This window comes from Leptopilina heterotoma, unplaced genomic scaffold, assembly GCF_015476425.1.
Source record: "Leptopilina heterotoma isolate Lh14 unplaced genomic scaffold, ASM1547642v1 Lhet_242, whole genome shotgun sequence".
NCBI lineage: Eukaryota > Metazoa > Arthropoda > Insecta > Hymenoptera > Figitidae > Leptopilina > Leptopilina heterotoma.
In genome coordinates this window covers 1510433-1527736 of record NW_025110957.1, presented here as the reverse complement: position 1 = coordinate 1527736, position 17304 = coordinate 1510433, and the positions used below count along the sequence as shown (strand labels likewise).

Genomic DNA, 17304 nt, shown 5'->3' with positions numbered 1-17304 from the left:
AATTCTTAAACAGTCGTAAATAAACTATATTTATTATAGCATTCGTTAAATAGTTTAAAAATGGGAAAAATTAGAATTAAACAGATATTTGAAAATAAAATTAAAAGTAATTAAAATATTACTATTAGGTTGAATTTTTTTTAGGTTAACTCTGGCAATCGTTAGAAATAAACTTTTTTACATATCGTTCAATTTGAGGTTCGAATTGTCATTTGACTTATCCACAAAACATTCGCCAAAACAGTCATTAACAAGAGTTTAACCATATATTAATTTCAATATTAAAACAGTCATTTCCTGTATAATTTAACACCAAAACGTTCATAATTATTTGATTCTGAAAATAAAAATACTGTCATTTTTTTATATACAATAATCGTTCAATAACAGATCTGTTTAAACATTTCAAAATAATGTTATGCATGCAAATGTGTTAATCGTGTAATTTGTGTAAAAACTTGCAAGTTCGATGTAAAACGTTTTACTTACTCAAACTAATCGTTTTTTACCTTTCAGCGTATGTTACGGTCAAAAATTCGCTTTTTGATTTTCACTTGGATTTCAAGTCGATATCCATTTTCCTTTGTTGAACTATTATTTATTTTTATTTTTACATCTAGTGCACAACTGTGCACTTGCTCTTTTATATTTACCTCCGTAGACACAATCGTTATATTTTTTATTTTAATCCAAATTCCTTTCGTTAACAGTCGTCGATGAAATTAGTTGAATTTTCTGGAATTTTCATTCTCCTTCGTATACAAAATGCTTTAGCTACAGTCGTCTCGTGCCGTAGCAAAAATCATTTGTTCAGAAACATATTTTATTTAAAGGGCCTTCTTGAAAAACCCTTTCTGTCCTCCCAGTAAAAAAAGAAGTATTGAGTGGAGCGTTTAGGAATTGAGTGAAGCTCTGAGCCAATACGGATTCGAGTAAAAACCGTATTGGGACGTCTGACTCAATCTTTTTTTCATCCGCCGAATACGGTCTTATTTTAGCATTAAAATTATAATCATAAGACCAGAGTACACATTATAAATTAAAAGCACAATTGTCCTGGAATGTAAAAATGCCGATTTCGATAAGAAGCAGTGAATATTTAATAAAAATTGGTAAAAGCAAAGTTTGATAAGCGCGACTGAATTTACCATATGAATAAATGAAGTGGTAAGTTTAAATGGACGAAATGGACTGAAAGAAATCTACTGTTACCGACAGAAAGTTCCTAGAGAATTGTGGTAAATTCAACAAAACAATGAAATTTCATTGTTTAACAATTCTCTAGGAACTTTCTGTCGGTAACAGTAGATTTCTTTTCGTCCATTTAAACTTACCAATTCATTTATTCACATGGTAAATTCAGTCGCGCTTGTCAAACTTTGCTTTTACCAATTTTTAACAAATATTTACTGTTTCTTATCGAAATCGGCATTTTTACATTCCAGGACAATTGTGCTTTCAATTTATAATGTGTACTCTGGTCATGTGATTTTAATTTTAATGCTAAAATAAGACAGTATTCGGCGGATGAAAAATGTTACGCCCATATTTAATTTAAAAAGATTTCGAAAATTATTTTATTTAAAATTCTTTTAAAACTTCCTTCGAACCAAGTTGAAGGAAGTTAAAGATCGTATTGCACTAAGGAATTTCGGTGTCAGCGAAATGGTGCAACTCGCGAGGCAATGACACCAAAATAATTTTATATTTTTAAATTTTATTCAACTCATGAGGCAAGCCCTTGGAACCTACACGAGTAATAAACTATCAATTATTAATTAAACTATATTGATAAATATCGATTAATAAAAGGGTATTATTTTATTGAATTTATAATTTGTTTTAAAACAACAACAATGGCTATGGTATATGTATATGTGTGCATATATGTGTATTATCCATGTTATTAACAGTAAAAAGGAAAATTATTAACTATTAGAATTAAAATAATGAAATGCATATTGTATGCATATATATATATATACACGAAGAATAGACGTGAGGCTACACTCAACGCGTTGAGTGAAGACTTCCCGCGCTCCCCACGCTCCCCTTGACATTGTGCGAGAGAGAAAGAAGATTGTGTATAGCATCGAAGCGTTCTCTCTCAGGCATATTGTTCTTACGGAGTATAGTGTACTCTTCTATCCTATCGCTCTTTCTCTCTCACACTAACGGCGAATGTTACTATAATCGTCTGCCTTCAATTTTAAATGCATTTTTTTTAATTTTTCGAACCTTGAAAATAGGGTGAATGATGGCCCGGCCTTAATTAAAAATATTTATACAATTAACAATTATACGATATATAAAGATGGGAACGTTTAGGCTATTATTATTATTAATTCTATTATTATTTCTTTTCTTTCAAAAATATAATTTATCTCTCGTTTCCCTGTACCAACCTAGCTTATAAACCTTGCCCGCCATAAATTGCAAACTTGCGGAAGATTCCAATGCACATTAAAATAATTATTGACAAATGATTTAACGTTGGAATTGTAACAACCTTTTTTTTTAGGGTTACAAAATAGAATGGAATTTCTATTTTGAAATGTCCATTATTTCCAACTTACATTAATCCTATTTTAAGAGATTAATTAAAAAAAAAAAATAAAATAAATAAATAAACAAATTAAAAATTGTTTCAATAATTAAAAGAATATTAAAAAGAAAATATTCTTTCTAAGAATACAAGAAAAAGGAATTTATTTCAACATAGTGCAATGAACCGATTCCACAAAATGCAAGTTCAGCAATTTTGGCATGGCAACAGGACCAACGCCCTGTCCCCACCTTTCCATATTTCTTAAGGAAGTAAAACTATATAAGCTCATTAATTAGATATCTAAATTGTTCAGTACGGTTTCCCACGGCACAGAGACTCAATCTCTGTCGGAATAAAAATAATATTATCCGTAACGTTCCCGTCCGGTATACAGGATCCAAATTGGTTGTATGTTTATACAAGCAATTTGGCCGGACGAAAATAAAATTCTTAACTCGAAATCCGCGGGGCCACCTAAAGCTAAAATAGTGAAGGGGGAGATTTTATTTAAATAAATTTAAAATTTTCTTTCTTGTCAAATGACCGGCCGGTTTTACGGTGTAGCCGCGTCCGCCCTATTTTTAGTGGTTTAGGAAACTAAGAAAAAAAAAAAAAAAAAAACAATAAGTTGTGCACGTGTGAGTGTATTGTGAAATCTTCGCCCGTCGGCAGAATTCTGGCGGTAGACTTAAGGTTCCAGAACGGGTAAGTAACTGTATCGTTCTGGCTAGTTTTACCCCATCCTCCTTTCTTTTATTGTTTGAGAGGCGGATGGATCCTTTCTTTAATTTACAATAAATCATAACTATTATTTTAATTTTTCTTTCTATTAATTTTCTACATTTTCCTTACCCCCCCCCTTCCTTAATTAATTTCTGAATTTTGGCAACTAGGAAACACGAATCCCAGTAAGATAAACAGAGCTCACGCTCTGGCAGTTTGAATTCCTCCAACAAACTGGAAAATAGGGCCATCTCAAAAGCCTAAAATAATCATTATAGTTAAATCAACTATATTAATTATTTAAATATTTTCTCGTTCGTAACAAACTGATGGTGGCAGCGGTGGGATTTTTCCTGACGTTGCTACCCCTCAGAATTTAAGGGAGGAATTCTTATAAGGGATTTCTATTTCCTTTCGAAATTTTCACTTAATAATTCTTTCTTATTTTTAAATTTTCAAATTTCTCTATATCACCTCTTTCTTTCTAACAAAGGGTATGTTGACATAGAATTAAAAATTATTTTAATTCAATTTTGGGACCTTAATTGTAGATAGTCCGTGACGACAAGTCTCCGTGACTCGCTCACTGGAAGACAAGTCTCCGAAATTCTACTTTTAAAATAATCCTAAATAATACATTCCTTTTTGTTGAGAGAATAAGTGTTTTGGTCTATTTCTATTTTAAGTAAATACTCTAATTATTCTTTCTTGAGGGAAATATATATTTTTTTTTTTGAAAATTAAAAATTCAAACTAGACATTTAATTTTTAATTTTTAATTTTGTCATAGATAGTCCGTGACGACAAGTCTCCGTGATTCGCTCACTGGACGACAAGTCTCCGAAATTCTATCACAAAATAATTTAAAAATAATATATTACTATATGAAAAAAAAAAAATGAAGAATTTGTTTAATTTTTCTTCTTGAACGGATTATTCTCTCTCAAATAAAAATATTTTTTTTGAAAATTAAAAATTCAAACTAGACATTTAATTTTTAATTTTTAATTTTGTCATAGATAGTCCGTGACGACAAGTCTCCGTGATTCGCTCACTGGAAGACAAGTCTCCGAAATTCTATCACAAAATAATTTTAAAATAATATATTACTATATGGAGAGAATAAGGCGTTGTTAATTTTTATTCTTAAACAAATTCTCTAATTATTTTCTCTCAAGTAAAATATTTTTTTTTTTAAAATTAAAAATTCAAACTAGACGTTTAATTTTTAATTTTTAATTTTGTTATAGATAGTCCGTGACGACAAGTCTCCGTGATTCGCTCACTGGAAGACAAGTCTCCGAAATTCTATTACAAAACAATCCTAAAAATATTTTATTTGTTGTGAAGGAATGAGAAGAATTTTTGTCACTATGATAAATCGCAATGTCGAATAATTTTAGACAAAGAGGAAAAAGAACTCGCAGAAAGAATAGACCAAAAAGAAAATCAAACACAACTTTAATCAAATCACTTCCTACTTCTATTAAAACACAAGAAAGAGTACAAGAAGAATTTTCAGTAGAGGCAAATATTTCAAATTCTGCTATCTCTCAAACAATTCCTTCTGAAACCTTTTCCTCCTTGACTAACACTAATATTAAAAATAATCTTCCAGAGAGATTACACTATTTTATAGTGTTTAACCCAAAGTTCCCATTTAAAAGGGGCACTGTAATAAATGGTCGGGATTTGAGAAAACTCTCTTTGACCTTGGTACATTCAGCAGACATTCTTACAGATACCCCCACCTTACGGTTGAGAGTAAAACGTATCGAAAATTACAACGGAGAAAAGATCAAGATTGTACCCACCCCTATTTTGATTTCTGACAGCAACAGTTCTGACAGCGACACTACGGTAAATTACAACGATGACGTCATTGTGATTGATTAAATAAAACAAAAGGGTATCTTTTTTTTTTCTTTTCCCACGTCCTCATAAAAATTTTTATATTCAATTTTTTTTATCTAGCTTCTTTTAGTTTATCTTAAATTGTCAAGAATGTTTTGCAATGCCTCATAAATGTAAAAATGTTTACGGAGGAAAGAAACTGAGGAACTTGATAAGAGTTAAGAATTACACTAAATTAGAAAAAGAACTTATGAGTGACGAAAATATAAATAAACGTATAGCAGCAAGACGTAACCTCGAAAATCAAAAAGAAACCTCGTCGGAAAATTCGGAAAACTCCCTAAGCTCATGGAAAGAATTTCATGATTGTCTTGCCGAGTTAGTTCTCATAAACAAACGAAAAGAAATCGAGCGTCGAGTAAAATTGGCTTTGGAAAATAGGGAAAAGGAAAACTAAATTAAAGCTTTTCTTTCGTTTTATTAATTTCTCTTTTCTACCAATTTCTCCAATTTCTATTGTTCACCCCATTTGTAAAAAAAAAAAAAAAAAATATATATATATATATAAATAAATAAAAAAAAAAAAAGGGGAAACAAAATTTTTAATTAAGGGTTATGTCCCACCATAATATTGCTATCCCCACCCCTGCGCCTGGTATATGGATTAAACGAGACCCTAGGACCCCGAGAGGTCGATTGGTCATTGACCTTTCCACTTTGAACCGGATAGCGACGCGTTATAATCAGCTGTTAACTAAAACACCTTCCGAAAATCAAAATTGAAAATTTTTCAAATCATTTTATTTTTTTTTAACCTCGAAATATCCCGCGCAAATTAACAGGAATATTCCGCGGTGGTGAAAAATAATTATCGAGAATAACAATTAAAATTTTTTTTTATCTACATATATATACTTGCACTAAAAATGACGGACCCCGTGTCACAAGGAGCCGGTTTAGCGTGCGGAAGCACGTTCGCAAATTTAACCCCTCCTCCTGCCAATGCTAATCCTGATACAACAGCCGCGATGGCTTCAGTCTTAGAGTGTATGACGCTACAACAATGCACTTATCACATCCCTATTTTTGATGGACGCAATCCACCTTTGAAGGAATTCCTACAAGACGTAGCTAATGGAGCTGTGTTTTTGACAGGAACTTCCGAGCCTGGATACATCAAGGCCGTCCTCAGTAAATTAAAGGGTGCGGCTAGAGAAAGCGTAAGGGATAAACGTTTCAATAGATTAGACGAGTTAGTGTCCCATTTAAAGAAAAGATTTGCTTCTTCAAAGAAGTATCAATGGTATTTAGATAATATTATGAGCATTAGACTAAAACAATCAGAGACGGTTAGTGATTATAACGACCGCCTACAAGGTCTACTGAGTGGGGCAAAACATTCTTTAGAAGCAAAATATAACGCACGCTATCGATTAATAGAAGGTTTGGCCGTCCGTTGTCAGGATACTTCTGAAAGCGAAATTATGATGAAACCAATCATTGATTGCGCCCTTGAGGCATTCATTCGAGGCTTGCCAGAGGAAATGTCTATTTTTGTGGACACGAGAAATCCGGCAGACCTTAGTGAAGCCTTCGAGCATGCCCTTCGTGCTGAAGAAAGGCACAAGTACTCAGACCGATCTAGAGGTACGTCTTATCATATTGCTCGCGCCGAAGAACATCCACGATCACCTAGTCCTTATACAAAACAGGTCGAGAAAAATAATTCTAATCCGGAAAAGCGTAGGTCGGAAAATGATAGAGGATTTGAGTCACATAGATCACAGAAAACATCGGCGAATGATGTGTTGCAATTTACACCTGAGCAACTTGCGACATTTTATCGTTCGATGATGTCACAATTCGGTAGTTTCCAACCCCCTATCCAAGCAATGAGTTTTCAACCCCCTCAATACCAACAACCTCAATCTCATCGCAACTATCAAGAACAAAATTCAAATTTCAAGTTTAATGCGGCCCCTACGCGTGCAGCATCCCCTGGACCTCCAGGAAATTTAAACTTTCAACAGACTCGACATACCGACGCGCCGACGAGTCCAAACCCACAGCGTCAACGGAGTGTCCAATTCAAGGACAATTCCGTAAGGTCCTACGAGCAGGAGTCACGGCCGAGGACTCCCCAGTAGTGCAGTTCACGGCCCCAGAATTCAGACAATCAGATATTAGGTTTCTAGTAGATCCAGGATCCGACACCAATCTAATCAAATTGTGTGCCTTAGATCCCGACCTTACTCTTGACCCGAGCAAGAGTACAGAAATCACGGGAATAACGAATCACACAGTGAGAACGATTGGTACAATTCAAATTAACATCGCGAGTGCACCTGTTGAATTTCATGTAGTAAGAAATAATTTTCCTGTTTCAACACATGGAATTCTAGGGCGGCCCTACCTTCGACAGGAAAGGGCCCAGATATCGTTCTGGCACAATACCCTGGTCACTCTCTCCAACCCAGTGACCCCTATCCCGTTTGTGGATAAAGGAATCATTGGCTGAAAAGGAGATTTTGAAACCTCATATCAAACCTTTTAAAAAGGTTTTGCGAATCCGAGCCAGAACTCGAAATCCAATCGCTATTAACGTGATCAATCCAGATTTGTCACAAGGTTATCTCCCTCGAATTAACACCCCTAAAGGTGTATACTTGGGCGAGGCCGTAGTAAGTAGCAAAAATGGAGTGTGTCACGCCGTAGCGATTAATACTACAGAAGAGGATATCGATATAGAATTGCCTCCCCAAGAACTAATCCCTTTTGATTTTTGCAAACTGGAGGGCGAAGAATTGTCTGATTCAGAATCTGACCATTTTTCCACTCCACTGTTATCCTACACCGAGCGAGTTCAAAAGGTTAAAGAATCCCTTTTTGTGTCCCATTTAAATTCGGAAGAAAAAGAACTTGTAAATAAATGGGCCGAGGAATATGCCGACATTTTTCATCTCAATGGGGAACCTTTAAGTTGCACTCATTTAATCCAACACAGAATCCCCACCACTGACGATAAGGTAATTCATAAAAAGCAATACCGATCCCCAGATGAAGCCCTACCACAAATTGACGAACAATTATTAAAACAATTTAATAGCGGTATTATCGGAAACTCAAATTCCCCATATAACTCCCCTCTTCTTATAGTACCGAAAAAACTTGACGCTTCGGGAAAAAGAAAGTGGAGGGTAGTTATTGATTATCGAGCGCTTAATGAGAAGGTAATAGGGGATGCCTACCCCCTCCCCAATATTTCCGCCATATTGGATAAATTAGGGACGGCAGCATACTTTACTGTCTTCGACCTCGCTAGTGGTTTTCACCAGGTGGAAACTCACCCGGACGACCGACACAAAACGGCTTTTTCTTCTCGAAATGGACATTTCGAATACAAGCGTATGCCTATGGGAATCAAAAATGCCCCCCCTACTTTTCAGCGACTTCTTAATAGCGTTCTTGATGGTATGCTTGATTCGGAAGCATTCGTGTACCTCGACGATATCATTATCTATTCTGATACCCTTGAGGAACATGATAGGCGAGCCCGAAGACTATATAATAGACTTCGAGAAGCAAACCTAAAACTCCAACCCGACAAGTGCGAATTCCTAAAAAAGGAAGTGGCCTATTTAGGTCACGTTGTCGGAGCAAATGGAATAAAACCGAATCCAGCAAAAATTAAGGCCATCAAGCGTTTTCCTGTACCGAAAACTCAAACTGAAGTCAGGAGTTTTCTAGGCCTTTCAGGTTATTACAGGCGCTTTATAAAAGAGTACGCTAAAATCGCCAAACCTCTATCTGATCTATTAAAGAAAACAGAAGAATGGAAATGGGGCGATACGCAACAGAAAAGTTTCAGAAAACTCAGAAAAGCCCTGTGTAAAAGACCCATCTTACAATACCCAGATTTCACAAAACCGTTTAAACTCACGACAGACGCTTCTGAATATGCCATTGGCTCAATGTTGACCCAAGAACATGACAAAATTGACCTTCCCGTCGCGTACTACTCAAAAGTCTTAAACGCTAACGAAAGAAAATACCTCGATGCCGAAAAAGAGTGCCTTGCAGTGTTATACGCTGTGGAACATTTCAGGCCCTACCTGTATAATCAAGATTTTATCCTATCATGTGACTGTGAACCAGTTCACTGGATAAGTTATATCGAGAATCCAGGAACGCGACTTCAAAAATGGCGATTAAAACTTCGAGACTACCGTTATAAATTCGAGTACAAACCCGGGAAAATAAATAGAATTGTCGAGGCCCTATCTAACAACCCTATCGAAGATAATGACACTAGTGACAAAAAGGACAATTTTGCATCTTCCGAGTCAGAGTGGACCGAATCCTCGGAAGAAACAGATCAGGATAAGTTAGATGACCAACGCGAAAATTCTGAAATCAAATCACTCCCTCTTCGCGCCCTTCCGATAAGTAGTGGTGCGAAACAAAAAGTGATTAGTGCCAGTGCACGAGCGAGTCGATCGAGTGACAATAGCAAAATTCAACAAAAAGCCCCACGTTCTTCTAACGTTGAACCTAAACCCAAGAACCCTTTAGAGGTTTCAACACTACAACCTAACCCTACTTATAAACTTCCTGTGGCGTCAAAGAAAGAAGGTCCTTCTACAAGACTAGAAAAGCCTCCTTATGCGAATAAACAAAACCCCTCTACTTCATCATCGAACCCCAAGGCCACTAGTTCCACGAAAGGTTCCAAAATGCCCACCACATCAAAGGAAATACCAGTTGTGCCGAGGAAAATACTCACGAGAAATCCAGCAGCGTCACCTGCAAAGCTCACTATTCCCAAGAGAGGACGACCCATAGGATCAACCAAACCTAAGGAACCCCATGATGAAGAACCTTATGTTCCCCCTGCAGGTTCGAAACCTGTAGATCCAGATGTGAGTAGTATTGGTGAAAGATTGAGGAGAAGAAAACAAGAAATACGAGAGAAGGCCCGTCACCAGGAAGACGAATCTTCTTCTTCAGATGAATCAACGACAGAAACCGACAAGGAAGAAAATTCGGACGCCCCGGTATTCCGTGCAAGTCATAGTGTGTTCCCTAGTGTTCCCCCTCAGCTCCCACCTAAAATTCCGATTACGCAAAAAGAAACAACTGACCAACCATCAACCCCGTGTATCCCCCCTATGTCTAGTTCCTACACAGATGTTTATGTAGATGGTGCATGTTGTGACAATGGCGGAATAAGACCACGTGCAGGGATTGGAGTATGGTTCGGTCCTGGACACCCACTTAACGTCTCTCAGCGGTCCACAGGTAGACAAACCAACAACGCTTCCGAAATTGAGGCTGCAACAACGGCTATCAAAAAGGCGAAACGAGCAGGGATAAATCAACTAAGGATAAAAACTGACTCCAAGGTACTTGTCCAAGGAATCCAAGAGTGGGTACCAAAATGGCAGGAAAACGACTGGAAAACCAACGAAAATAAACCTGTCAAAAATAAAAGTGCCTACGAACGATTAGTTAAAGCAATGAAAGGTTTGGATGTTATATGGGAACACGTGCCTGGTCACGATGGAATAAATGGAAACGAAAATGCAGATCGACTAGCAAGGGAAGGCGCCCTTCTAGAACCTCCTTCAGACTCCAGTTCATCTTCCAGCGAATCAGCAGATCAAGAAGATGTGGAAGAAATTTCCCCGGAGCATGTGATCGTCGCAATACCTCCACCACCTCCCGATAGTGAAGAAAGTTCGGAACCGGAATCAGAAACTGATCAGGAACCACAGCAAAATCCAGCAGATCCTGAAGATCAAGAAAATTCACTAGATCAATCAATTAGGCGATTCGATGAATCTCTGAAACGTCGTGAATTCAGCAACTTGAATCAATCCAACCAAACCTTAGCATGGGACTATGAAGGAATGGGTCGAACACCTAAAAAGAAGACTCATGTTTCCGACGGAGAGAGCGATGAAGAATATCTTAACTATCTAGAATCCTTGGATCCTTGCAAAGGAACCAATGATAGCGAATTCACAGCAAGACTGAAAAGATTCCTGGATAATGTCAACAAAAAGCGAGAGCCAACTCACACCGACAACAACACTTCTCCAAAAGAATCAAGACCATCCTCGGAACACAAAGCTCCTTCTTTCAGCCCCTATGCCAGTGGAGCTCAGCAGGATACTCCAGTAATGAGTTATTCTTGCCCTAAAAGAAAACGAAGTGTGGTACGTTTCCAGGATACGCCCGAAGTAATTGAAGAAGAAAGCATCCATGAGAATCCTGCAACCAGTCTTCCGGTTTTTACTCCTAGAACCTTGCCAGCTCCAGTTGCACAATCTACCCCATTCGCAGATTTTCAAGCAGAAAACGACGAAGAACAAGACGAAGAAGTGGGAAGAAAAACAAACATAGTGCCTCGAAGACTACATTCAAATAATATAGAATTACCCCCACCAACGATGCCTATCCCTCACACAAGGTTACCAATCTATATTAACATTTCGGATGTAGAGTCCCCCTCTTCTTCCTCCCCCGAACCCTCTGACAACGAACAAACTACTACTACTACACATGAAAAATTCAAGGAAAATCCGGAAAATGTTTTCCACCAATGGACAGAACCATTGACCTATAAGAAAGACAATATTGCCCATTTTATTTCCGAAGATTGTGAACCCGTTGATTCAATTTCAAAACTCCTAATTGCTACTGATAAAATTAACTTACAGGACATCCGGGATAACAATCCAATAAAAGGACAAGTTCAGGTTACCCTTTGTGGAAAATACAAAATTTATTCAATCGTAGTAAAGAAAAAACATTTCGACGAACTTGATTGGAGTGACGTTACAACAGGGTTACGAAACTTGAAACACGCTTTAGTTTTAGATAATCAAACCCATTGCCGGATGGCAAATTCCGGAGACCTGTTAGGTACTCTCCCCCAAACGACTATGGCGGGCATATTAGCAGGAATATTCCGCGGTGGTGATGTAAAAATCACCTTGTGCCACGGAAAGATTGAAGTCCCTCCCCCAGAATTACGCTCGAAAATAATAACCGAATATCATGGTAGTTTAATTGGTGGGCATAAGGGCATTACAAAGACCTACAGGCGAATACGCGAACGATATTATTGGCCTAGATTACGGGATGATGTGACACAATTTATTCGAAAATGTAGAAGCTGTCTTGAAAATAAACTTGTTAGGGCTCGAACTCGCGAACCTATGTTGATAACGGATACCCCAGCAATACCCTTCGACAAGGTATCCCTAGATACAGTGGGAAAATTGAGAACTACTCCCAATGGGAATCGACATATTCTTACCATGCAGGATAATTTTAGTAAATACTGCATCGCGGTACCTATTCCGGATATCAAAACCACTACTATCGCCCATGCTGTGGCAACAAACCTTTTCTCTCTGTACTGGAGCACCTAGATGTGTGCTTACAGATAGAGGAGGAAGCTTTGTGAGTTCTTTGATGCGAAAACTCGAAAGAATTTTCGGCGTAAAACAACTTACTACTTCCGGTTATCGTCCTCAAACAAATGGTGCATTAGAAAGGAGCCATATTGAGCTGACAGATTATATTAAACATTATGCAAATGATTTTGACGATTGGGATCGTCTACTTCCTTTTGCGATGTTTAATTATAATACATCGGTCCATGAAGCTACAAATTTCACACCGTACGAATTGGTTTTTGGTCGAACCGCCCGGGTTCCCAGTTCATTCCCACAGGGCCCCGAATTGGAAACTTATGGTGTTTACTTGAGAGATTTAATCGTTAGAATGCATGAGTTACAGAACCTGGCCGCCCAGCGAGTGATCAAAGCAAAAGAACGATCAAAGGAATGGCATGATTCTAAAGCTCGGCCTTCTAAGGTCAAGGTCGGTGATCAAGTTTACACATATAAAGAAATCCGGAATAATAAATTCGATTCTCGTGCAAATGGCCCTTATGTCGTCGTAGGGTTAACCCAAAATAATAACGTTATCTTGGAAGATGAAAATGGCGAGAGATTCGCCAAGCATAAAGATAAGATAATGGTTGCCCATTTTTAACCATTATCTTCCCTCTGAGTTATCATTAACATAATTTTGATTTTAGGTAAAATGACGATGGAATGGATCACTATTGCCTTGTGCCTCGTTCTAACAGCAGGAGCTAATTCTGATGATTCCCTAGCAAACGACCCGACGACCAGCACATTTTTCCAAATTACACCTTTCAACATCAGTAGTGGAGTCTATTTTGAACATTTCGGAGAAGTTCGACGGTCGACTAGCAGATGGAGGGTGGCTGTGTTTCTAGACATCGGAAAACAAATTCGCCATTATAATGATTTGAAGTTGAGACTGGAAAGGCTCAAGGAATATTGCAGACCAGGAGAAAATTGGTGCGAGCAAACCATGTATCAATTTCAATGGGGAGATAAATGGGAGATGGCATCAGAATTACAACTTCAATTCCGAGGACAGATCGAGGAATTAGAAAATACCAGGACGAGCCTACCAAGGAAAATGTCGTCACAACTAAAAGTAAGACGGAGTGTTCCTCTCCTTGGATTTTTGGGAAAAATAGCTGGGCCCATCGCAGGCGTTCTAAATTATGACGACGGAGAACGGTACGATGCGGCTATCGAAGACCTGAACCAAGCCCAAAGTAATCTGACCAGGTACTTGGGAAAACAAACTCACATTGTCCGCTCTCAATTGGACATCATTCACACTCAATATGTCAATCAACAAGGCCAAATGGATAACCTACGTCAGGATCTACAAAATTTACTTTTGAGAGAAGGAAAAAGCGCTACCTGGAAAGAAGCAGAAGAACGAAGACAATCCATAATACTATTAATGGAGGCACTTAAAATCGGATTGGACCACAACATCAAAGCTACATCCACCATCTTGAATGCTGTCCATGAAGCTCGACAAAATCGGCTTCATCCCGGAATCATCTCATCAAACCAACTTGAACCAATCATGCGAGAGATCCAAGACAATCTGACAGATGTTTATTTTCCTCTACCTGGACCCAAGGTCAGCATCGACGAGCTTATTCGAATCGCCACCATTTCCATCTGGTGCGATAACCATAAGTTGAAGGTCTTGATCGACATCCCTCTTTTGGAAAGACACAAATACCAGTCCTTTAAAATCCATCCTCTTCCAACAATACAAGAATCTTTGGGTAGTGGTACTCAAAGAGCCTACATCAGCTCTGATTATGATTATTTAATTATCGACGAAGATAAACGAACCTACCTGCTGATCCACCAGGAGGAATGGAAGGAATGCCGCTCAACTGCAGCCTATCATGCTTGCCTGGAAGGAGTACCAATCTACGACGTGCGAGAGAGACCAGGATGTGAACCCTTACTCTTGGACCAACCATCTATTGAAGCCATGAGATCTTGCACAATTAAAATTACTACAGCACCTGAATCTTACTGGCAACCATTAAGAACCCTGTCAGCATGGCTGTACTCATTTGCCCGACCAGAAGTGATTACTATCTACTGTCATTCGATGACTCCCGTTAAGGTGAATTTAACCGGAGTAGGTATGATGAAACTAGCTCCAGGATGCTCCGTAAAAACAAAAGACGTCACCATCCCAGCTACATCAGAACAAAAGGGTCAAACATCGCTTATCTTCGAAACTGAGTTACATCTGGATGTTATGAAGGTGTCACCCCTATTAGCAACCCATGCTGATCTTGCAATAACCCTAGAAGACCGGCATGTAGAAGTAAAAAGTCTTGGATCAAAAATGTCCAGTTTTGAAGCAAATTCGAAAACTCTATACGAATTGGAAGAAGAATTAGAAGACCTAGCAGTCCAGAAACAATTTAAAAATAAACATACAACCCTTGTTTATGGAGCTTACGGAGGTTCGATGCTAATTATTATATGCATCATACTGTACCTATGTAGAAAACCTATTTCAAGTGGAGCTAACCACTTTTCAAATATCCTAAAACCTACACAAAAACAATCCGAAGTAGCAGCTGACTGCCGGACCGAGACAACAGGAAACTATTCTGTCATTCCGAATTCCAAGGTCATTTATTTGACCTCTTCCAGATGTCACCCCAGCAACGAAACCACGGATCCTAAAGCAAGCAGTGCAGTAGCACTGAAGGAAAGTCATTCAATCAACATGGGGTCAGTTGATACCCCATTAACCTCAACATCACATCAAACGGAATTGCAATTTATTCCCGTACCAACAACATCCGGAGTAATATCAACATCGCCAACAGCGAGTCCAAGGCCAGGTACTATTCTACCAACGCAACATCTTCAACCATTTTAGTAAGGTAACATAAGGTATAATTAACAATAAAAAAAGAAAACATATACAGCAAGGGTTAGCAATGTTTTTGTGCTGGAGAGAAAAATCCGCGGCTCGGAGTATTAATACTCCATATTTAATTAGAGCAGTCTGCGATGGTCTAACGGAAAAACATTAAGGTTTAACTGCCACCAGAGGCTTCTCATTTGCCCGTTCTCCCTCCTGCCGCGTACCCAACGAGTGATTGCTTTATGTGACCAAAAATCATAAAGCAGGCACTCATGGTGTGCGGAAGTGTTGGGTCAGCACTCTTTCATTGCTAGTTTTTGGTGTATATATATATATTGATGTATAAAAAGATAATACATTCCCAAAGGCGTTTTGACAATGGTGCCGGTACCGTCGGGACGTATCCACAACCTTCTCTTCGTTTAAAATTTGAGAAAAGAATTTACTATAGCGGTGAAACTTTTAACGGTCTTACCAAGATCTTGCCGCTCAGAGGCGCACACACTACAGAAAGGTCAGATTTCCTTCCTACCATATAACCAACAAATAGTGCTTGCCTTCATATTTCATGAAGGAAAGCACCCATGGCTTATGGGAGTTTTGGGTCAGTACCTTGCCATTTTCAAAACGCCTCAGAGTTTTACCCTAAATATTTCGGGGAGAATTGATAAATAAATCTAAGTAATTTACTATAGTGGAAGCCTACTGTTGTTGTTGTTGTTGTTGTTTCTAAATAACTTTAAAATCAAAAAGAGATTTTGAACACGCATGTGTGCTGTCATAAAATGATATATACAAACAATAAATAGTAAACATATATACAAATAAATAGAGACATATAATTAATATTATAAAACAACATTTAAATAAAATCACAAAAACAAATAAATAAATCAATAAATAAAAAAAAAAAAAAACAATACAAAAACAATACAAAAACAATTAAATATATATTCAAAAAAAAAAAAAAAAAAAAAAAAAAAAAAAAAAAAAATCTATATGCATACGATCGTACTAAAAGGAAAATATTTATTGGTAATCGATAATCATGAACAGTTATTGCCAATGATTATTTATTTTATAAGTATTATGAGCAAATTATATTATCAGCTGTTATTTAATAAATTATTGTTGTTATCATTAGTAGTATAAATAAATAAATAAATAATTAAAATTTAATAAACAATAATAACTAAACAAATAAAAAAAAAAAAAAAAATCAATTATTAAAATTTTTGTTAAATAAATAAATATATATAATGATAATAACGACAATAAAATAAATTATAAATAAATAAACAAATATACACTTATGTATAAATGTGTATGTGTGCACTACCGAATAATTACTGGTGACTGTTGTTAATTAACAAACAATTAATTAATTGGTAGTCATTAATGGCTATTATTCGATTACTTTAAAATTATTATTAACATCATATTATAAAAATTTAATAATGGCACTAAATTCTTTTAAAATTATAATACAAGTTAGTACCGAATTATCGCCAATTTGTGACGTGAATTGTTGAATTAAAATTGGTCTAATATTTTAATTTAAGAAATAATTGTTCAAATAATTATGTTTATTATAAATATAAATTATTCAAAAAAAAAAAAAAAAAAAAAAAAACTATTGGAAAATTGATTATTAATTTTATGTTTGAATAATTGTTTCTTTAATTGAACAATACGAAAATTTGTTTCAATCTAAAAATGACATGTGTGTGTGTAATATATATATATTAATGAATATTAATACACTTACAGAATGATATGTCCACCTATTAGTAAAGAATTTTTACCACTTTTGCCGTATATCTCTATTGTAATCACGAATAATCCAAAAATGTAAAGCACCGCGA

The 17304-nt window shown here is 36.7% G+C and overlaps 2 protein-coding genes across 2 annotated transcripts; both read left to right on the top strand.

The window, feature by feature from the left end:
- The first annotated feature begins 1541 nt into the window (after positions 1–1541).
- LOC122503050 lies at positions 1542–16323 on the top strand. The gene is made up of 2 exons (XM_043613456.1): positions 1542–3253; positions 13239–16323. The coding sequence occupies exon 2, from the start codon at positions 13244–13246 to the stop codon at positions 15449–15451; it is 2208 nt and encodes a 735-aa protein (XP_043469391.1). The 5' UTR covers positions 1542–3253; positions 13239–13243; the 3' UTR covers positions 15452–16323.
- LOC122503078 lies at positions 6052–12564 on the top strand. The gene is made up of 3 exons (XM_043613500.1): positions 6052–6991; positions 7156–7487; positions 7630–12564. The coding sequence occupies exons 1-3, from the start codon at positions 6052–6054 to the stop codon at positions 12562–12564; spliced, it is 6207 nt and encodes a 2068-aa protein (XP_043469435.1).
- Positions 16324–17304: the final 981 nt, after the last annotated feature.